Source organism: Gadus chalcogrammus, chromosome 5 (assembly GCF_026213295.1).
Source record: "Gadus chalcogrammus isolate NIFS_2021 chromosome 5, NIFS_Gcha_1.0, whole genome shotgun sequence".
Classification (NCBI taxonomy): domain Eukaryota; kingdom Metazoa; phylum Chordata; class Actinopteri; order Gadiformes; family Gadidae; genus Gadus; species Gadus chalcogrammus.
Genome location: NC_079416.1, coordinates 15,728,815 through 15,751,576, shown reverse-complemented (window position 1 = coordinate 15,751,576; position 22,762 = coordinate 15,728,815). Strand labels below are relative to the sequence as shown.

General features: G+C 44.6%; 1 protein-coding gene across 2 annotated transcripts in view; it reads left to right on the top strand.

Moving 5' to 3' along the window:
- Positions 1-22,762, top strand: part of pld1a (phospholipase D1a) — a 31,017-nt gene that overhangs the window by 683 nt on the left and 7,572 nt on the right. The window contains exons 1-17 of one of the 2 annotated variants that reach the window (XM_056590187.1): positions 399-605; positions 7,885-8,100; positions 9,143-9,309; positions 9,773-9,915; positions 11,276-11,387; positions 11,788-11,853; positions 12,176-12,234; positions 12,506-12,598; positions 12,958-13,110; positions 13,712-13,861; positions 14,350-14,433; positions 18,440-18,521; positions 18,868-18,978; positions 19,492-19,677; positions 20,009-20,189; positions 20,714-20,842; positions 21,723-21,841. In XM_056590187.1, the coding sequence (XP_056446162.1) occupies positions 7,920-8,100; positions 9,143-9,309; positions 9,773-9,915; positions 11,276-11,387; positions 11,788-11,853; positions 12,176-12,234; positions 12,506-12,598; positions 12,958-13,110; positions 13,712-13,861; positions 14,350-14,433; positions 18,440-18,521; positions 18,868-18,978; positions 19,492-19,677; positions 20,009-20,189; positions 20,714-20,842; positions 21,723-21,841 (2,016 nt within the window). In that variant the 5' untranslated portion in view covers positions 399-605; positions 7,885-7,919. Of the gene's footprint in view, positions 1-398; positions 606-7,884; positions 8,101-9,142; positions 9,310-9,772; positions 9,916-11,275; positions 11,388-11,787; positions 11,854-12,175; positions 12,235-12,505; positions 12,599-12,957; positions 13,111-13,711; positions 13,862-14,349; positions 14,434-18,439; positions 18,522-18,867; positions 18,979-19,491; positions 19,678-20,008; positions 20,190-20,713; positions 20,843-21,722; positions 21,842-22,762 lie in introns of those variants that run through there. The other variant, XM_056590189.1, reaches the window with a different exon arrangement.

Sequence of the window (22,762 nt, the reverse complement as noted above, 5' to 3'; positions counted from 1 at the left end):
GTGTGTGCGTGCGTGCGTGTGTGTGTGTGTGTGTGTGCGTGTGTGCGTGTGCGTGCGTGCGTGTGTGTGTGTTATGGGGCTATCGTTCATTCATCCCGAGACCTCAATTACTGTAATATACACAAATCAAGTGTCAACATTTAGATATTAAAAAGGAGACAGCATGTGTGTGTGCTGAATGGGGAAGTGTTCTTGTCTTAGTCCCGATATTGTAGCCTAAGTAACGGTGGATACAGGATCCTAAAATACTTACCTATTTCCCAAGAACAAATTCTCCCAACACACTGGGCATTCGAAATTCCATCGTTGTAGTATACCCAATTACAACGTCGCGTAGGCGGGTCTTAAGTATACGCGGCTCGTGATTGGGTCTAGTGAGCAGAACCCTCCACCCTCACTCACTGTTTAGTTCGCAGAGTTTTCTTCGGCCAAATTCACGGCCGCCGCCTGTCTGTCTCGTGCGGTGACAGAGCAGAGAGGACACGAATGACAAACGACAATGCTCTCAAGAATCCTATTGAGCGTGTGCGCTTTATAGTTTCGTCCGAATAGCGGTGGAATACTCTGAGAGCAACATGTGGACATCGAGTCCACAAAGAGAGCAGGTTGGTTATATCCCTCGCTCTCTCTTACCCCTTTACTCTCAGTATTTGTCTCTCCGTGTCTGCTGCTGCTGCTACTGCCTTGGTCTATTTGTGTCATACAGAGTGAAGATATGTGTCTTGTGTGTCACTCCGAGACTGAGGGGGGACTTAAGACATTGCCTTCCTCCCCTGTGTCCCGTTGCGTATAGTCAGAGCTGAGCCGCCCGCACCGCAACGTTATGACCAGGGGCGTGTTTCAGTGTGCCTGCACATGTCACCTGTTGTGGTTCAGTGTCTGTTTAAGTTCTGTCATCTGATCGTATCGATACTTAGTGGTTACGATGTGGTCTTCTTGAGTTTATTTTGTGGTCGTTACTTTCGATTATGCACAGCTAAGTGTGTGTGGTGTGTGTGTGTGTGTGTGTGTGTGTGTGTGTGTGTGTGTGTGTGTGTGTGTGTGTGTGTGTGTGTGTGTGTGTGTGTGTGTGTGTGTGTGTGAGCCCAGCTTAATTATTTGTTTTGGCGCCTTGCTGTGAACATTGGCTGCCTCTATCCAGAATGTCATGGAAAGAAAGAGACAAGTTTTCTCTCTACCTCTCTCTACCTCTCTCTCTCTACCTCTCTCTCTCTCTCTCTCTCTCTCTCTCTCTTTTTATCTCTCTCTTTTTTTTTTTACCTATCTCTCTCTTTTTTTTTTACCTCTCTCTCTCTTTACCTCTACCTCCAAATCAATTGTTATAGGTAGTCATTTCCTATTTTCACCACTTGACATATTGTAATGCACAGTCCAGTATAATTCAGTCAGACAAAAATCATTCTCATATTATCTTTGTCATCATTGAGCATGGTGGGGGCTTAAACTATTTTGTGAATGTTTGTGCCCTCATTTCCAAATGCGTCTTTGTGTGTGTGACAGTCGTTTGTAACTGGAGGCAGGACGCAAGCACCTGGGATCTGAACAACGGGAACTGACACCAAGCACTAGCCCTGCTTTTCAGAGGCCCGCATAAGTATTATTATCTCTTGAACTTCTAGCCCTTCATTTGATGATTCAGTGTCCTGGTGGCCTACGTGTGTGCGTCGGTGCGTGCGTGTGTGCTCCCTGTGTCGGTTAAGCTGTATCGACAGCTTTCTCTATTAGCCCAGCTGAGCACGTTGTTGTAATCGTTACTTGGTAAACTGTGATTGCTTGTGCCACCCCCCACAGTGCTTGTTTTTGTAATATCTTTTTACATTACCTTTTTATAGCCTTTTGATCATTTTTTTATAAGAAAGCCCCTCAGCCTCGCTTTATTTTTTCAAAAGTGTGCCCTCCATTTTTGGTGAATTCACATTCAGCTAATGTTTTCCAGATGTCTGCTAAAGAACGTTTTCATTTTTTACATTAAGTAGTCGGCAGAGGTAGGGTTCTTAAAGAGTTGCCACCATAACTCCCAGTATTTTATTTTGATTTTATCTGTCAAATGTTGTGCTATGCCAACATTTGCTGGTATATAAATAATAAACTGAAAGATGCAAGCTCTGTCTAGATGATTTTTGGCCCAAAAATGCATTTTTTATATTTTTATTAAACCAACTGCCATTCCACCAAATCAAGTGTTGGTGTACGAGCAACGAAAGGGTGACAATTTGGGTGTGGAGGGTATTTAATAGTAAGCAACATGACGGTTATGGCTGGACAAAGCCTCCTCCGCCATAGTCATAGAAACTGAAAACTGGTCTGTTAGGTTTGACATCCCTTTTCCATTAATTCTGCCAGTTCCATTAATTCTGCCAGTAAGACATGGCCCAGCAGTAAATCCTTAGAACTGACTGCCAATCTGGCAACTCCCAGAGGGCACAGTAGCTTCAGTCATGTGCCTCGGGGCGACCAGACAACCCTTGTTGTTGAGTTTTGTATTTGGTGTGGAGAAGAAGAATTCATCTGCGTAGCCCAGTCCATCAGAGAGTAGGGGTCTTAAGACTTTAGACCCCGACTTATATAGTGGAAAAACAGTAGTTTTAAGTGTTTTGTAACACACATATTTAGCATTGGTGTCTAACTCCACAGCAGAGAGATGGATTTCAGACTTAAAGGCTTACTCTTGGAGAAAAAACATCTCCAACACTCGCATTTGTTTGCCACAAACATATTGAGTTGTTTATTTACTCACTATCGTTTTCCTAATATCTCTTTGGCTGAGATCCTGGTTGTGCACCTGTATTACGTTACTATGTAAGCAAAGACATCCCAACGTCTATTTATATTGCAGAGTAGAACGCTTTGGTTCTATCTTTTTATAACTCCTCACCTCCTTCCTCCACCAATCTCACTCTCTCCTGCTCCCACGCTCAGCTAGTGTCATCGCACCACTTCCATCCAAAATGAATAAGAAATAATGGGCTATGCATTCCTTGGTGTTTTTGTGCCAAACTTCCTATTACTGAAGGGGGAATTTAAACAAAAAAATACTGTTTGGGCTATTTAGAAGAAGTATATTTTCGATTTGGGAAGGTATGGGGAAAGTGTTTTCTGATACTGCATTTCAACACACACACACACACACACACACACACACACACACACACACACACACACACACACACACACACACACACACACAGCTTCTCCATGGAGAGAGACTTCACACACACACTTGGCCTCAGCCGTGGTCTAAACCAAGTCTAAACTGCACCGGTACTAACAACATGACCATCTCTATCCTATTACCTAAACGTCAACATTTCTAACTAACTACATTAAAAAATGAAAACATTTTAACTACTGTGTTAACCAATGTCAAATCCACCACTTACCCAGTTATTCTGTTATTTATTTTATACCTTTCAAACTTAGCTAAATCCAAATCAACATCTATGACACTCTAATGCTGAATGAGACTTATTATTGACGGGATTCAACATTCATTGTAGACTGCTGCTTCTTTGTAAGTTGACTTGTGTTGTTGTGTGGTAATGTATGGCTTCTTTACTTTAGTGGTCTGGAAAATAAATGGTGGATCTCTACTTAGTTTATTCACACCCAGAGGGGGAGAGTGTCTTTAGTACAATGATTCCTTGTTACAGGCCGTCAAACCCCACTCTGCTGATGATGACGACTGCTGCTCTGTCTCTCTCTTGTGTTCCTCCTCCTGGCAAGCTCCATCTCGCTGTAGTTGTGGTGTGAAGGATTTCATAATAGGCAGCTTTAGTGTGGGTAGCGGGAGCGAGGGAGGAAGAGAGAGAGAGAGAGAGAGAGAGAGAGAGAGAGAAGAGAGAGGAGAGAGAGAGAGATAGAGAGAGAGGAGAGAGAGAGAGAGAGAGAGAGGAGAGCGAGAGAGAGAGAGGAGAGAGAGAGGAAGAGAGAGATGAGAGAGGAGAGAGAGAGAGAGAGAGAGAGAGAGAGAGAGAGAGAGAGAGAGAGAGAGAGGTGTCACTGAACTCTCGCCCTCTCTCTCTTTCCAGTCCTCCCTACTCTATCTGTGGGTACCATCTGTACCATGAGATGCCGGGCACCGAGTGCCTTGTACACGCTAACACTATGAACAGGATTTCTGTAGGTGTGTGTGTGTGTGTGTGTGTGTGTGTGTGTGTGTGTGTGTGTGTGTGTGTGTGTGTGTGTGTGTGTGTGTGTGTGTGTGTGTGTGTGTGTGTGTGTGTGTGTGTGTGTGTGTGAAATCTCATTTCTTTTTGTAAATGTGTGTGTGTGTGTGTGTGTGTGGGGGGGGGGGGGGGATGGATCTGTGTGCATGTGTGTGTGAGAGACATCTCCAACATGATGTCTATCATTCAGTGTGGTCCTCCCAGCCTTGGTGCAAATGTCGCCCGTGCTGTTGCTCATCTAGGAATAGACGCCACATTTCACATGTTTTCTCTGACTCAAAACACAGCATTACAGCGGCTGCCCTGTGACTCCTGGTTTCCGCTGCTTAGGTATTTATTTGAGCAATGAGACAATTTCGATTTCAGACCGCTCCTGTCCTATCTCTGATCAATCAGGGAAATCCATTTTGCCCTTCAGTCTGGTGTGTGGTGCAGCATTCCTCCATTCTGGATCAGCGTGGGCCGCGCCATCCCGTTGTGAGGGAGCAGAGAGTTAAGGCCATTGGAGTTGTTTCTCTCTTGACACTTCTCAAATCTTATCTAAATCAGCTTCAAACTATTTATTATACTTGCTCTCTTTTACAACTCGCAAATTTTATCGAATTCAGCTTCCAAATATTTATTCTGCTCTCTCTTTACAACTCTAGAATCTAATCTGCAGCACCATTAAACTAACTGTATGTGGGTGTCTGTGAATAGTCTTTGTCATCCCACCTCAATGGATTCCCATTTAAGATTTTAGAGAGTGTGGAATTCTAGTTATCTGCCATCTACACCACCATTACAACCTTCAAGTCACAACTCAAAACTCACCTGTTCAAACTCGCAACTCGCAAACTCGTATAACTGATCACTGTCTTGATTGTATGTTTGTTTTGTTTTGTTTTTGTTGTTTTTCCCCAATGTCTTGTTTTTAAACGATTTATGATGATTTTATGCTCTGTAAGGTGACCTTGGGTGCCTTGAAAGGCGCCTCTAAATTAAATGTATTATTATTATTATTATTATCTAACACACGGTTTGCAGAAGGATGCAACCATCAATACTGTGGCTCCTGACACGCTTGCAGAAAGGGTTTCATCCTCTGCCTCGAATTAACTTTAATGATCAATATCAGCCCCCTGGCACCAATGACTTTATAATTAGTGTAATAATTTAAACCTATTTGCTTTATCTATAATATCTGCACTATTTTCCAAGCTCTCACTCCCCTCACTCAGGTTACATTTGGTATGGCTTGTGAAAGAGTTGTGTAATAGTATGATATGCATTTCTTGTGGGGTTAAGTAAAACACAAGGAATTTTTTTCCAGATTAAACAAAATGTCCATTATCTGGCCGTGTAGAGGGGAGAAGAAGGAGCTCTGTCCCACCGCTGTTTTTACTAACGACCAGAGGGTGCTGGTAATATCAATAAAGCACCATGACAAGGACACAGAGGACAGGAAACAGGAAGTAAACTGTCATACTGTAATGGAGATAACAAACACTCTTCTCTTTCACTCCCTAATTGTCTACATCAAGAGAACACACACACACACACACACACTCACACTCACACTCACGTCACACACAAATACACATACACACATACACACACACTTGACCTGCAGCTGAAGGAGCCAGAAAGCCTGAGTCTGCAGAAAGTTGTGGGTATTCTTAGAAGCAAGAACTGAATGGTCATAAATACCACAGCATACATGCCACAAGGAAGTTGATGTGTCCTATACATCATTGTCCTGGGAACGTTTTACCCTTTTTGCAAAAACAATATATATATTCTGAATAACAAATTAAGTACACATTCCTGCGTTGATTGATGCAATTCAAGGTAAGATTTTTTGCATATTCACTTCTCTAACAAGGTTAGATGCATATGTATTTACATCAATTCAACATTGAGCTGAATTTATATTATATATATATTGTATATTACTGTACCTTTAATTATGTAGTGTGTTCAATAGTTTCACATCTTCCAATATCATCTCATCATAAATGGAGTCAAATAATTGACCGTTTTTTGGTAAATTATTACTCTGTGATGTGTTTTGAGGATGGTTGATGGGTAAAATTTTAAATAAATAGGCCTACATTAGGTTAAGATAAGGTAACAACCACAGCAATACTATTCATTCTGGGAGGGAATTGCAGGCTTAAGCAGCATTTATAACTATGCCACATTTGTGCTTTTTACATGATTCCGTACAACCAGACAACCCACTTGATGCCACACACCATGCTACAAAAGCATGTTGTGTCTTGTCTAAAAGTGTGTGTGTGTGTGTGTGTGTGTGTGTGTGTGTGTGTGTGTGTGTGTGTGTGTGTGTGTGTGTGTGTGTGTGTGTGTGTGTGTGTGTGTGTGTGTGTGTGTGTGTGTGTGTGTGCGCACATGCGCCAGCTCACAGTGGTCGTGTTTTTACCTGCCTGAAAACACTTTGAGGCTGTAAGACGTCATGTTTAAATCATGGGTTTCTCTGTAAACCATTTATGCACATTACCTGTGGTGCCTGTGTCCCCCTGCAGCCTGTGTAAGTGGGAGTGTGATTATCCAGCCGGTGGGGACAGACCAAAGCCTGAAGTGAATCCCCTGACTACACATTAATAACACAAATATAACAAAGCTTCTTCAACAGAAACAAAGAGGAAGAGAAAAAAATAATCATATATTTGTTAGACCATATAAAGAATACCATTGAATTTTTTCAGTTATATACCCTACTTGCTCTCCTGACCACACACACACATAGTGCCAGACTAGACTTCCTGCTTGCTCAAGTAGGTGCTAATGTTGTGTCAATGAAAAGTTACCAAATGTTGTGTTGTCACTCGGGTCCCACTTTGGCCGAGACCAGAAAATGTGAATACCGCGAACTGCGGTCAACGTTGAACATTTATCAAGGACATGCACATAACACCGATACACTATAGAGGAGATCAAAGCAGAGTCCATTAAGCAGACAAACTAGGGACCTCTACAGTTCCTGACAAGTTCCTGAACATTGGGCAGAGCTAGGAAAATAGGCACATCGGTGTTAACATTCTTCCGAAAGGTTGGTTAACGTCGCCTAACCACCTGACTATAGTGGGCAGGGACTTATCGGAATGATGGTATTCACAGTTTCTGCAAATCTATCGTTATTGTTAATGATGCTTTAAACCAACTACCCAAATCAAATTAATAAATTAATTAAGATCTATTGAGGATTCTCTTTTGCTCTCACTGTCTTCATACTCTCTTTCTACCTCCACTACTCTCATCTCCCCGGACACACTCCCTCAACAAAGACTCCAGACTCTGTGATCCTATTGCGATTGTAATCCCACTTTTAACAGGAGGTTAATATTGTCAGCGGATATGATGATCCTCTATGAAAGTAGTAGTTGTGAAGACGACCTATTGTACTTTCCCCACAAGTTACTCGCAGGAGACACTCGAATACTCGCAGGAGACACTATTTACTATTTAATGGTTGAATCTCCAGTGAATTCTTATACGTGTCATCAAGGAGCAGGTAGGGATTAGACATAGGCAATCAAACCCAGTTTGGTTGAATGTAAGAGACCTTAGCCACTATGCTATGCTGCTAACCCTTCAGACCAGCGCACAAAACTAATGTTTGTCCCAACCTTTTCATCATATTCTCCTAATCCTGAACCTATGCTACTGACATGACGTTTGTTGATTATCCATCTTCGTCTCTCACCTCCCCTTCCAGGGGATCCCTGCTCTGGGGACTGCTGATTGCTGAGCATGCTGGGTAATGAAGCACAAACCTCCAGCCATCTCACCCTGGTGAATTCGGAAGTTTCTGACATTGACACCCGGGACGGACGACGCGAGACCAAGATGGCAGAGCATGTGGAGAGCCTGGACATGAGGGAGCTGGACATGGGAGAGGGGGAGGAGGTGGACTTTGATGGGAACTGCTTGGGTATGTTTGCGTGTGAAATCTGTGATTTTCTTCCCTAGTATTCTTTGTAGGTAAAGTCAGACCTTGGCTCAAGCCACTTGTACGCTAACCTAGTGGGCAATTCAACTTGTAGCCACTCAGGTCTGATTCTGATCTGCGATCCTATTTTTTATGATATCTCTCTTTGAACTAGTTTAGTCTGTCTTAGCTGCCCTTTCCACTATGGTCCTCATTCATCGTGCGCGTGTGTGTGCGTGTGCGTGTGCGTGTGTGTGCGTGTGCGTGTGCGTGTGCGTGTGCGTGTGTGTGTGTGAAAAAGGAAAAGGCTAGGTTCTAAAATGAGGTTGCTTGTACCCCTAATGTCATCAAAACTATAATTACATCACTGGAGGAGGTGGATGCAGAAATTAATCTTGGGTTTACCATACTGGTAAAAACCCAAGATCCTCATTCTGCCTCTCCATTTCGGTTTACATTTCCATTCAGGGCATTAAGAAGACGCTTTCATCCAAAGCGACTTACAATAGGTACATTTGTCAGAATAAAGAGAAACAACAATACATTACTGTGTGTACAGTAAATATGTTAGAAACGGTTAGAAACAATTGTCAAGCACTTTCAATTGCTAGGTTATCCCATTCCCCGTATACAACAAAGATCTCTAGGATAAGACACAACACAATTCTAGGTACTATTTTTAAGTGGCAGCATAAGAATAAGCAGCACAATTAATGTGTTGTTATCAATTAAGTGTCATTGTCATGTCAAATATCTTAACTGTGTAACTTAAACATTGTTTTTAATCTGTTATACTGGTTTGCTATATTTGCCTAACGTCAACCAAACCTATTGGTTGCTTGGTAGCCATCCTGAATGGCTGCCAATCGAACCCCTACTAAAATGCCTCGAACGAAAACTGGCAGAATAATACAGTAGGAATACAGACTGTTGTTAGTTACCACCCCCATCCCCCCCACACACACACACATTTGTTGACAAAGATGGCTAGGATAAGACGCAGCACAATGCTCAGCCCTAACTTCCCTCCTCGTCTCTTCGCCAGTGGACTGCCGCATCCCGTTCTCGGCTGTGTACAAGACGGTGAGCTTCAAGGACGGCGGGCAGGTCTACCTGCCCGCCGTCGCCATCACCGCCAGCATCCTGGAGGTGGAGCGCAACACCTCCGCCCAGGACCGCTTCAACCTCTCCCACCAGCGCAGCGTCAACAAGGTCAGGGCAGCCCCGGTGGCTCACCGGCCTCTCTCAGACACCAGAGAAGAAGCTGGCGTCCGCCCCACCCCGAAGAAGTTCTTAGAGGCAAACCTTTTTCAGACTGGATAGAGGTTTCACTTACAAAAATCGAAAGGGTGATCAAAATGTGGTGGAATGTTTTGTCATGGGAAGACATAGACCAAACTTGTTGTAGCTTGTTCTGGGTGAAGTATCAACCATCGATAATCAACGTTCGACATTCAAGTCGGGGTAGGGGTCCTCTATGGCCGCCAACCTTCCTTGCTGCGCCCCGCAGTGCGGGTGAGGGCGGCGTCTAGCTACACCACGACAGTTGGTCAAAGCGTCCTAACCACCCACACAGACACTGGTTTGCTTTTGGTGAGAGCATTATGTCATAAGAGTATGAAATCATGTGTGTTTGTTTGTACATACGTGTGTGTGTGTGTGTTTGTGTCGGTAGGTCCAGCCGGCAGTGTTTAAGATAGAGCTGAGGCACGGGGAGTTCTCCTGGGTGGTGAGGAGGAAGGAGAAGCACTTTATGGAGCTCCACCGAGAGCTGCTGCGCTACAAGACCTTCATGAGGATCCCACTGCCCTCACGCAGGTACACAAACGCACACACGGACTACAAGGGCTGTTTGTTTTTTTTGCAGTTTTTGTCATTTCTATTCTTTTGTTTGCAATGCCCTGCAGCTGTGTTCCGTTCTAAGATGCAGCTGCCATTGCATGCCAATATGTGGCGGCCTTTCACAGCCCATTTCTTTACACCGTACAACGATAAAGAAGCCGATTGTTGCTCCAGATCTCCGCCAGTTCTCCGTCACCAACGCCCACTCCCGCTCTGACATCAAACCTCCTCCCCCTCCTTCTACTCCTCTTTGTGAAAATGTCTTTATGAGATATTGCATCTGGGACAGACGAGTCTTCTAAATGCAAAGTAGCCCACCGCATTTGTAGAATAAAATAGGATTTAAAGTACACAGGCAAGAGTCTGCTCTCTAGTAGAAGGAGCCCCGATCGTAGAGTTACAGGGTGTTTAAACAGCACTATTCTTAAAAGAGAGCAGATGTACTAGTTAGTGAAGGAAGTAGTAAAGGAAGCAAGATGGCACGGCTTTGAACTGGAGGTCAGTGTGATTGTTGTTGCTAAATAAAGCAAAGCTACATAGGAATTTTTCATTACAACACTCTCTCTCACTCTCACTCTCACTCTCACACTCACACTCACACTCACACTCACACTCACACTCACACTCACACACACACACACACACACACACACCCTGTACATGGCTCCTGGCAACCATGGAGAATGGCTACTGTCTGCTATCTATATTTACACAAACTCACTTCACCTCTGCTCCCCAACACCCCCCTACCCCCACCCCCCGCCCCCCAGCCCCCCACCCCCCACCCCCCACCACGGTTACACTTCACTTTACCCCGCTGGCAGCCCAGCCTAGGTGTTAAAGAGCAGCCCCAGCTCTGTGTGTTGAGGCAGAGCACAGGAAGGTTTCTGAGGGTTTGATGGAGCGACAGCAACCGCCGACTCCCACCTCCGCACACCCACACCGCAGCAAGGTGGATGGATGGCGCGGCAGCGGCTGCCTTGGCCCCGAGCCCAGTATCATCCTCTCATCCACGTTTATGTCCCACGGAAGAATGCATTAGGACCATTTTACCCCTCCTGCTTTGATAAGCTTTGTTTTGTTTTTTTGGGGTTTTTATATGTTTATCCAAAGTGTCTCACAGTGAATTTAGATACATATCATTAACGAGCAGGTGGAGGATACCCTACAGGCAAGCCTCTGTAGGACACGTTTGGCTCAGAATTAACTCTCTCTCTCTCTCTCTCTCTCTCTCTCTCTTGCTCTCGCTCTCTCGCTCTCTCGCTCTCTTGCTCTCGCTCTCGCTCTCTCTCTCTTTACCTCTCTGTTTCTCTCCTCCTCTACCTCCCCCATGTAGCCACACAGTGAGGAGGAAGAGCGTGAGGAAGAGTGAGGTGAGGGAGATGCCCTCCCTGCCCCGGGGCAGGGGTGACGAGCTGGCCCGGGACGAGCAGGTCTCCAGCAGGAGGGTAGGTGACCCCCCCTCTCTCTCTACGGGTCCAGACTTATCAGGTCCTCCATTTGTAACGTGTGAGAGAACATCCCGGTACTCACTTATCGTCACCATGGCACCTACTGCCATGCCAACCCCTATAGACCTCTTAGTCATGTGTCCCTACTGTGTGTGTGTGTGTGTGTGTGTGTGTGTGTGTGTGTGTGTGTGTGTGTGTGTGTGTGTGTGTGTGTGTGTGTGTGTGTGTGTGTGTGTGTGTGTGTGTGTGTGTGTGTGTGTGTGTGTGTGTGTGTGTGTGTCACGCCGTGTCCTATCTTATAACTGTGTTATGATCTTTATTCATGCATGTTTGGAGAGATAAAATCATATGTTTGTTTTCGATTGCATTCAATTGTATTGTGTTACCTGCTCTACAGAAACAACTGGAGGACTACATCAACAAACTGCTCCGAATGGCCATGTATCGCAAATACCACCACACTGTACGTAGGATTTAACTATCCAAAATGTTTTTACTGTTGGGGAAGTTAAAACATGTTCAGCTAGGCTATGTGAAATAGCATAGCTGCACCTCTTTCTACATCCTCAAAACGTACTGATTAAATCTTGTGCATTTCGCCTTTGTCGCTTTATCCTTATTGCAACTAGTTTAACACGTTTATTGTGTGTTACACTGATGCTGACACATGACAATAAGGAGAGGCCGAGTTTCGATCATGTTTCCAAGAATCCATTGTAAAGGTATCCTGTTGCTTTACCGCAGAGTTAGATTGCTTAGATTGCTTTCTTCTTGTGTTTTCCCAGATGGAGTTTATAGATGTGAGCCAGATGTCTTTTATCCACGACCTGGGGCCTAAAGGACTGTGAGACTCTTTTATATAATAGTCCACGTGTGAAAACACAGTCTCTCCCACTAGACAGCCCAGAGTGTTTGGTTCAGTAAAAATGGTGGGAAAAGATGTCGGATTGTTTTAGTTTTTTAATGGGTCTCTGTTTTTATGGTTTAGAAAGTAGAATCAACAATAATGTAACTAGTAACTAATAGTGTAACTAACAAGAAAATGTGGGCAGAGACCTAGCTCTGTCTGGTGTTGTTTAACTGTGTATGTGTTTCTGTGTATGTGTGTGTTCCAGGGAAGGGATGGTCTACAAGCGTTCGGGGGGTTATCGGATCCCTGGCATGAACTGCTGTGGGCACAGCAAGGCCTGCTACCGCTGGTCTAAACGGTGGGCCCTTCGGCCATCAGCCCTTCTGTCTGTCTATCTGTCTGTCCTTCACGCTCCCTGTCTGACTAAGAGGAATTCATTCATCCCTTCACCCTGTATCGAGAGTGTGTGGGCGATGGCTGGTTTGTGCAGCCTCAGCCAGGCTGCACTCTTGTAGTGCATCGGGCAATCCATGCACAGACACGGGTTAAACAAGCCATCGCTGCACACAATCAGGGAGATCTCTGACATGTCGTGAGGTAACACCTGCTCTGCCCTTGGAGGAGCCCAGTGGAGCCACCTAGGTGGCTTGTGGCAGGACCGACTGCAACGCCCTGCTTAATGTATATGTATTACCTGTGTTGTTTTTCTGCCTCCAGTTGGCTGGTGGTGAAGGACTCTTGTCTCTTGTACATGAAGCCGGACACTGGAGCGATCGCATTCGTCCTCCTGGTGGACAAGGAGTTCAGCATCAAGATGGATTCCAAAGAGACGGAAACCAGACATGGAGTCCGCATCGACAACCTCTCCAGGTGTGTGTGTGTGTGTGTGTGTGTGTGTGTGTGTGTGTGTGTGTGTGTGTGTGTGTGTGTGTGTGTGTGTGTGTGTGTGTGTGTGTGTGTGTGTGTGTGTGTGTGTGTGCATAGGTTTGTACAAACGTGCTTGCGTGCGTGTTGCAATATGGGACTTCTTGCTCTTAAAGGTAAACCATGGTAGGTATAGTAGATATGTAGAAGTCCTTTATTCATTACTATTGTCTGATAGCTCGGGAACCAGACAAATCTGTGACCTTGCCTGGGTCCTAACAATTTCAACCATCGATTTAATATAGGGTGGGGTTGATATAATGACTGGACAGAGAAGAGCCCTATGGAAGTGCCGTTGAGCATTTCCATTAACAACCAAGACAGCACATTATAATTTAGACTGCAATGGTAGAACAGAATCTGCGATTTATCAGGGCCAAGCCAATGTTAACTGTGTGTGTGTGTGTGTGTGTGTGTGTGTGTGTGTGTGTGTGTGTGTGTGTGTGTGTGTGTGTGTGTGTGTGTGTGTGTGTGTGTGTGTGTGTGTGTGTGTGTGTGTGTGTGTGTGTGCACGTGCGCGTCGTGTGTGCGTGCGTGTGCGTGTCAGGTCTCTTGTGCTGAAGTGCAGCAGCTTCCGCCACGCCCGCTGGTGGGGTCAGAGCATCGAGAGCTTCGTGAGGGCCCACGGGAAAGCCTTCCTCCGAGACCACCGCTTCGGCTCCTTCGCACAGGAGGAGGAGAACATCCCCGCCAAGTGGTAGGGAGAGACCTTTCTGTTGTTGAACGATTCACATCAAGGCACGTGAAAGCATTGCTCCAATTAGGTACAAATGAAAGCTCAATAGTCAATTTGAGCTTTTCAATAGTTGGTTTCATATTTTTGCGTGCGCACTGATATATTTTATTTCCATCAATGTAGTTTTAGTATCACAACTGTATGCTCATTTTTTTAAGGCAGGATGTACTTTGTTTGGTCGCTTTTTCTCTCTCCTTGACTATCTCTCTCCCTCCATTCCATTTCAGTTCCTTATCTCAGTTACTTTGTTTGTTCAAACACTGCAACTGAAGCATCAGAGAGCATATGAATTTATAACTGTTTTCACTCAACGTTTTCTTAAATACAAACACACAACTAGGCATGCTATAATTATTGAAATTATTATTATTATTATAATTATTATTATGTAGTAGTAGTAGTACTACAACATATGCTGCTTTGTGATTGGTTGCTCTGACTTTGTGAAGGTATGTGAACGGGAGGAATTACATGGAGGACGTGGCAGACGCTCTGGAGGAAGCCCAAGAAGAGATCTTTATCACGGACTGGTGGTGAGTACACGCCCCTCACTGTTATAATGAATACAAATGGCTCTAGGTATGGGTGTAGGCTGAGTGCTACTGTGTTTGATCTCCCCGACATCAACAGCATCCTTCAGCAAGATGTCAATTTTGTCAATACACGCTGCTCCTTAATTACCTTATCCGAACTCCCAATAGGTTGTTTGAAATAAAAGTTTCTGCTAAATATGCAATAGTGGGGGTGTAGGAATTGGTGAATAACAAAGCGACTTACAATGAGTACATTTGTCAGAAGAAAGAGAAACAATATATTGCTGTACACTGTACAGTAAAGAGTTTCATAGAAACAAGTGCTAGTTTAACCCATTCCCCGCTCACAACAAAGACAGCTAGGATAAGACGTGATGCAATGTACTATTTTTAAGTGGCAGCATAAGAATAAGCAGAAAAACAAAAGGCATTGTATTAAATTCAGTTTCTTTCAAATGTGTAACTTATACACTGGTTTTACTCTGTATTTAGGACTGATTCTGGTTTGCTATATTTGCCTAATGTCAACCAAGCTTATTGGCTGCTTGGTAGCCATCCCGATTGGTTGCCAATGAAACACCTACTAAAATGCCTCAATCGAAAATTGGTTGAATAATACAGTAGGAATACAGACTGTTGTTAGTTACCACCCCCATCCCCCCACACACGCACACATTTGTTGACAAAGATTGCTATCCAGGCCCTCTCCTTCCGAGCTCCAAAAATCCCACTCATGTTGAACTTGTACACAAAGCATGTAGCATGTAGTTCATAGCTAACATGTTGCTGTGGCAGACTGCTAGCATGTAACATGTAGCTGTAGTGCACTGCTAACATGTAACGTATAGCTGCCTGTAGCCCATCGCTAGCCATTGGCGGTTCTAGACCAATTTTACTAGGGGGGCCAAGGAGGGGCCAGTGTTTAACCAGAGGGGCACAAATAAAATGGCAAAAAATTATATTTAAAGATTATAAACTTTGTTTTACTTTAAAATCATCAAACATTTTATTTGTACAATAGTGTATTACTCTACCAGTCTTTATTTTTCTGTCAAACAATCTTAAATTTATGGAGCTTATGCCCTAAATCATCAAAATCATATAAACATTTGTTTTGTACAAGCGTGCAAGAGAGGTAGGGCCATAGAAAAGAAATACAGTACAGAGTACAAATACAGTGTGTCAATGTGAAAAAAAACTTCAGGGTACTACGAAGTGCAAAACAATGTGCCATTTCTTATTTATTTTAAAGGGGACATATTATACCACCAGGTGTGAGTGTGATTAGCCTTACAAGCCATTTCGAAAATCTCCCCCATATGACATCACACTGGTGGTATAATTAGTTCCCTTTGACAGTTTCAGCGTGGAGAAACGGGGTTCTTCCCCTTTAGAAAAATCCCTGTTTTACTGTTCTTCTCTCATTTTATGATAGCTGCTAGAAAAAGAAAGAAAAAAAGAAAGAAAGTGTAGGGGCATGCATTACATTTTGTTGCATAACCATCCCTCCCTTCTTAACAAAGGCCGATAGCCTACTACTCTTTACTCAAATGTATTTGTTATCCCAATGTATCAACCAAAACGGATGAAAATACGTGGTTGACATCATAATATTGTGTAGCCTAGACCTAGCAAGGATACTGACATTTGGATACTCGCTTCTGCTTCGTTGAGTTTGCTTAGATATGATCAAGTTTCTAAGTATATCGAGACCAGACATAGACACTCTTAATTTCATTATCAGTGTGAGGAACTACAGTAACGCGGTTATGTGCAAGTACAACAAGTCACTTACGAATTGCAATCGTTTTGCTTGCCTTCGACTCTTGCAACAGGAGAAATCGTGGCTCCTTTCTCCAAGAGTAGTTGCTGAGCTCTGATTCACCGAGGAGCAGCACCACAGTGTTTGGGTGCGCCCCTCTAATTTACCTGTGTAGAACGTTGGTTCGCATTACTTCCGTAAAATCATAATAGTTTTATTTGGTCAACACGGGGGGGGCACAGGGGGGGCCAGGGACATGTCTACAGGGGCACGGGCCCCTGTAGGCCCCCGTGTGGAATCGCCATTGCATGTAGCTGTAGTACACTGCTCACTGTAGTAGGGAGCATATCTATGGCCACAGGATCCTATATCCAAGGCCGCCTTAATGCACGGGCTTGCCTGGGCTGAAGCCCCAGGGCCTACGCCGATCGGGGGGCCTATCATGAGCTGCAGGAAAAAATGAAATAAAAAATCTTTATTATTTTTTATTTTTTTATTTTATACTGGCCCATGATAGCCCCCCCGATCGGCGAAGGGCCAAGACAATGTGATTTTTTGTTTGGGGCTTACAAAGATCAGAGGCCTATCATCAGCCAAGAAAAAAGAGGGCCAGTGGCCCCTTGACACCACGCCCCCCCCCGTCAATAATGGCAAAATGTCGGAAAAAAGTTACACATCTTCATTGTAAGATCCCCTCTCAGGGGGCCTACGAAACCTCTCTGCCCCAGGGCCCAATGGCAGGTTAAGGCAGGCCTGCCTATATCCCCAGGTTTTTATGTTCCTCAGTGCAAAATTCTGTTCCAACAAATAACTCCTTCTGTGTTCGGGTCAAGTTTCCGGGTTTTAATGTTTTATTTTATTTTGGAACAAGGCTTCAGAACTGCCTTATAAACACAACAGAACCAATGGTTTTGATTTTATTTGATTATGAAGGTCTCTACAAAAATGTGGGGAGATCGGGAAGCCTGTTGGCCGTGTTGTTACGGGTTCTGGGTTCCTTAGGAACATTTGTGAGGAGAGAGAAATGTGTACAGGGGTCATGACTGTAAGTCAAAGGAAATATATCAGGGAATATGCATTCTTTGTCGATTGCTACAGCTCCGCCTATTGCCCAATCTCAGTAAACTTTGAGCGATAAATCTTGACTGGTATCAACGTTTTTTTTAGTCTAGTACAGACTTCCATTCTCGTTTGATGGTAGACATCGGTCCAAGGATGCTGTGTACCAAAGCATTACCGTGTTCCCCCTAAGAACCTAATTCTACCTCCAATAAAGATTGACGTGTTGCTCTCATTGGCGTTTCAAACTCTGTCCTCTCCTCCTCTCTTTAGAAATGTAACAATTACCCCTTTACAGGCTCATAAAGAAGCACCTGCTATTATCAGTTCTTCAGTGAAATGAAGAACTGAATACACAATGAGATGGCATGCATTGAAGTTTTGACTCCTCTTTCACAAGCCTTCACTCGACCCGCCCTCATACTACATGACCCTCAGGTCCATGATACATTGCAGCCGGTTCAAGAGGCGTTCTCTCCCCTGCCAGTGAAACCAGAGCCAGGATAGTTAGCGGTCATTCAGAGAGCACCATGGTGACTACAGGACATGGCTAGCAGCACAGGCATATCTACGGAGGCAGTCTGGGGTGGCACATGCCTCCTCGTAAAAGTGTATTTGCCACCCTGAGTGCTACCCCTACAAAATGTTGCTTATAAATAAAGGATAACACCACTGGCACCGTATTACCACGCAAGTAACCTAGAGCCCAGCAGTCCTACTGGGTTTTAGCAGAACTTGTTGGGGGCAGCAGCCTTTACAGACATTTTATTTTACGAAGGAACCCAGTTGCAGATCTGAGCTTGTCTGATTTGAGACACTACCAGCCACATAATTACCAGGCTTATGTTTAGACAATAACCTATTGGCCATGATTATATCTTTTCAAATATTAGCTCAAGGTTGCACAGATGGAAGCACTTGCATGAAGCCATCACCACTTAACTGTCAGATGGGTAGCGTTGGATTCAATGTTTTTTGTGCTTAGCAAGCATTTCAACTGCTATACCGGGATAATTAAGGTTGATTATAAAAGTATATCAACTTAACAGCAGAACAAGGGTCACTCTTTGCTGTGTTTTGTGGTCAATCTCACACTCAAAACAAAAACTGTGTGAGAGAATTTGAGAATGTAGCTCTCTCTCTGTTTTCTTTCTCTCTCTCGCCCTCTCTTGGTCTCTCACCCAGGCTGAGTCCAGAGATCTTCCTGAAGAGGCCAGTGGTGGAGGGCAACAGGTGGCGGCTGGACTGCACCCTGAAACGCAAGGCAGTAAGTCAGGCACTCAAACAAGAAGATCCCGCTTCCTACTTTGTTCATGCATTGTCTCAAATCCATAAATCATTAATTAAAATAATGTATTCTTTGTGTACATCATTGACACAGTAATACCAGGTTTTAACACGTTTAACGTTGGGACGATACGTATGCCTCCAGTGACCAAATAAACCCTATAAACAACTTGCAAAATCAAATGCATTCAAAGTATGTTCATGTGTTTAATGTAACTAAATCCCTTGAGCAATACACAAAATACACCTCCTACAATAAGCAACATGCACAGCAGGAGAAAGAAGACGGCAGTGTTCACGTCCTCCCTCTCGCCCGTTCCCCATAGCAACAGGGAGTGCGGATCTTCGTGATGCTCTACAAGGAGGTGGAGCTCGCCCTCGGCATCAACTCTGGCTACAGCAAGAGGACCCTGGCACACCTGCACCCCAACATCAAGGTGCCGCCTCGGGGCTATTATGGGATAGCAGGGTTAGGGGTTAGGAGTGCGGGGATGTCTTGGAGGTGGAGGAACGTGTCAGCTATAGCAGTAGTTAAAAAAGCAACAATATTTTGTCTAATAAGACAAACCATTGTCCTTACCATGTCCAAAATTTGAAATATTCTTAATCTTTTCTCTAGGTATAGCAATAATCAATACACCATGTGTTACTTAGTATACGTGATATATTGAGTAAGACTAGTGCCATCTACAGGGGGAATTTGTATTCCCCCTGCATTTAGGAAACAGTATGACGTTTATCACGTTATGCTTCTTAAGTCATCACACAAGTTGAAAATGTGTTTTAGAATTCCACAGCAGAGCAACTGAATCTCTGTGTGTGCGTGCGTGTGTGCGTGAGTTAGTGCGTGAATTTGTGCTTGTGCTAGTGTGTGTGTGTGTGTGTGTTATGATGTGCAGTGCCGTGTAAGCAGCCCAGGTGTGTGTGTGTGTGTGTGTTTTCCCGGTCAGGTGATGCGCCACCCCGACCACGTCTCCTCCTCCGTCTACCTGTGGGCGCACCACGAGAAGCTGGTCGTCATCGACCAATCGGTGGCCTTCGTCGGCGGGATCGACCTGGCGTACGGTCGCTGGGACGACCGGGAGCATCGGCTCACGGACGTGGGGAGTGTGACGCACTCCGTGGCCCTGGAGCAGGTTGGACACACACACGCACACACACACACACACACACACACACACACACACACACACACACACACACACACACACACACACACACACACACACACACACACACACACACACACACACACACATACATGTATACATGCATACATACATACATACATACATACATACATATACATACGCACACACACACACCTATACACATGTACATACACACACAAACACACTTTTTATCATCAGCCATTCGGGTGTCAAGGTTGTGACTGATGAAGCCAATATGACGAGGGATGACCAATAAAAAAGGAGTTTGTCCATCTCTCTTCTCCCTCCCCCCAAGGCCGGCTCCGCTAAAGCCGTCTCCCGCAGCAACGGATGCGAGGCGGAGCCTTGCGAGGCTGCCGAGCTGCCCAAGCTGAAGGGGATTGGTCGAAACCGGCGGACCCGCTTTAACCTGTCCCGTCGTCTTCAGAAACACGGCCTGCAGCCGGCCGACAGCGTCAGCAGCCTGGACAGCACAGGTGTGTGTGTGTGTGTGTGTGGTGTGTGTGCGTGCGTGCGTGTGTGAGTGCGTGCGTGGGTTGTGTTACGTGAGCAGAGCAGGGATTTCACCGGTGGCCATGTGGCCGTCATTGCCTCTCTATCTGCCTCTCTGCCTCTCTGCTAGGGACGGGTACCCAAACCGTACTGGGCCCAGTGTCATTCCCCATCCCTATCGCTAAACAACAAGGTTTAATTAAATTTAATTAAATTGATTGATTCGATTGAGAAAACAAATTCAATCTTCCTTGTAAATGTTGTTGCCCAGAGGATCAATGTTTGTATTGATGATGTGACCCTAAAACTTTTTATTACTATTTCTAAACCGTAGTATGAAGAACATATCAATTATTATTTTGATAGAAATTGTGTTTTCAACTGTTTATTAAAAAGGTGTGTGTGTGTGTGTGTGTGTGTGTGTGTGTGTGTGTGTGTGTGTGTGTGTGTGTGTGTGTGTGTGTGTGTGTGTGTGTGTGTGTGTGTGTGTGTGTGTGTGTGTGTGCAGCCAGTGGCTCGCTGCACAGCCTGAAGACGGACGGGGTCGAGCTGCTGGGGAACACTCGCTTCTGGCACGGGAAGGACTACTGCAACTTTGTCTACAAGGACTGGATCCAGCTGGAGAAACCGTTTGACGGTGCGGCAAACACGCACGCAAGTCATGCACGCACGCGCACACACACATATGTGAACAGCTGTCGATCCATCGCCAGGTTGGTGTCGTTGAATGTGGAGGTTGGAATTGGCGTGCCTGGCACTGCTTTAACTGGCCGAACGTATACACTGTAAAACCGGTTATGAGAGTGCCCATGTCAAATGGGCCATTCTTGCTCAGTATGTTAAGTCTGAATATAATTAACATACTGACAATACTGACAAATACGAATAGAAAATAAACAGAGCAATGGAGTGAGACTAGAGAGAGCGAGGGAGCGAGAGAGACCCCCATAGCAACGCAGCTGGCAAATCAACATTCTCAAACACACAGCTCAGTCTTTAATGACATAACTGAAAATCTGTCGGCATTGGTGTGTCGCTCTAACACTACTTCTATAACCCCTAAGACAGCACAAATACAGCATTCAGAGTGAGTGTTGTGAATGTGTTATGTCTAAAGACTGGGGTGTGTGTTTGAGAATGTAGATTTGCCCAGCTGTGTTGCTATGGTTGTCTCTCTCGCTGCCACGCTCTCCCTCTGCCTGTCACTCTCACTGATAGCTCTGTTTATTTTCTATTCGTAATGGTGTTCGATATCCATTTTTCCAACATGTAGTTACATACTGCACATTGTAGGTAAATCTGTGCAGTGCATAACAACAAGTTTTCTCTTATGGAAATAAAACTATTTTCATCATATTAAGTCTCTCTCTGTTTGCGCGTGTGTGTGTGTGTGTGTGTGTGTGTGTGTGTGTGTGTGTGTGTGTGTGTGTGTGTGTGTGTGTGTGTGTGTGTGTGTGTGTGTGTGTGTGTGTGTGTGTGTGTGTGTGTGTGTGTGTGTGTGTGTCTTTCTCTCTTAGACTTCATTGACCGCTACACCACTCCCAGGATGCCCTGGCATGACATCGCCTCGGTCGTCCACGGCAACGCAGCAAGGGACGTGGCAAGACACTTCATACAGCGCTGGAACTTCACTAAGGTACAGATACAGTTTCTGATTGGTTAAAGACATGTCATGTCTAAAACGGCACAATGCTTCGGAAAAAATGCCTTTTATGTGAAAATGTGCACAAAGCAAATGAAATGATGCATGCTTTAGTGCAAACACAAAACAGGTGAAATGATGTGTGCACATCTAACACATGTGAATGTCTGGCATTGCAATTTCATCTGCCTTTAGTTATCGATTAACATGGATAACTCGTAGAGGGCAATCATTAGTAAAAGGAATAGTCAAACCATTGTGCTTTTGGATGTAACTCATTTGTTGTTTACTCACTGAAAGTACAGCGCTTTCTTTACTCAAGAAACAAGTCTTAATACAAATGTTTTATGTATTTGAGCTCTGAGACGCTGCAGAGGCGAATAGTGCAGGCCAAACATGGTAGGTTGGATGGCAATGCAGTTCTGTGGAGCACTTGATCCTTTATTACAAGAAATTTCGGCCAAAAGTGTTGGCCAGGAAATATTTAAATATAGCTACAATTAACTTTGTAACCTACAGGTTGATGCAATGACACAACAAGATTTTCGGCATTCAGTGTTCACGAAATGTTAATAGTAACTCTGTTTTCCAATGAGAACACCCAGACCTTCCATAGAACTAACACACGCACGCACGCACGCACGCACGCACGCACGCACGCACGCACGCACGCACGCACGCACGCACGCACGCACGCACGCACGCACGCACGCACACTCGAGACACTCAGACACACTGCTTAAGCTGTTGAAAGCCCTGTGGCTCTCTCATTCAAACAACATTACGAGATTCACTTTAACATCATGGAAATTTCCACTCTTAGTCATAGTTTCGTTCATCAGTCTATTTCTTTCCTCTTATTCTCTTACCCTTTTTGGTATGGGAAATGTACATATTTAATGACAAAGAGTCTAA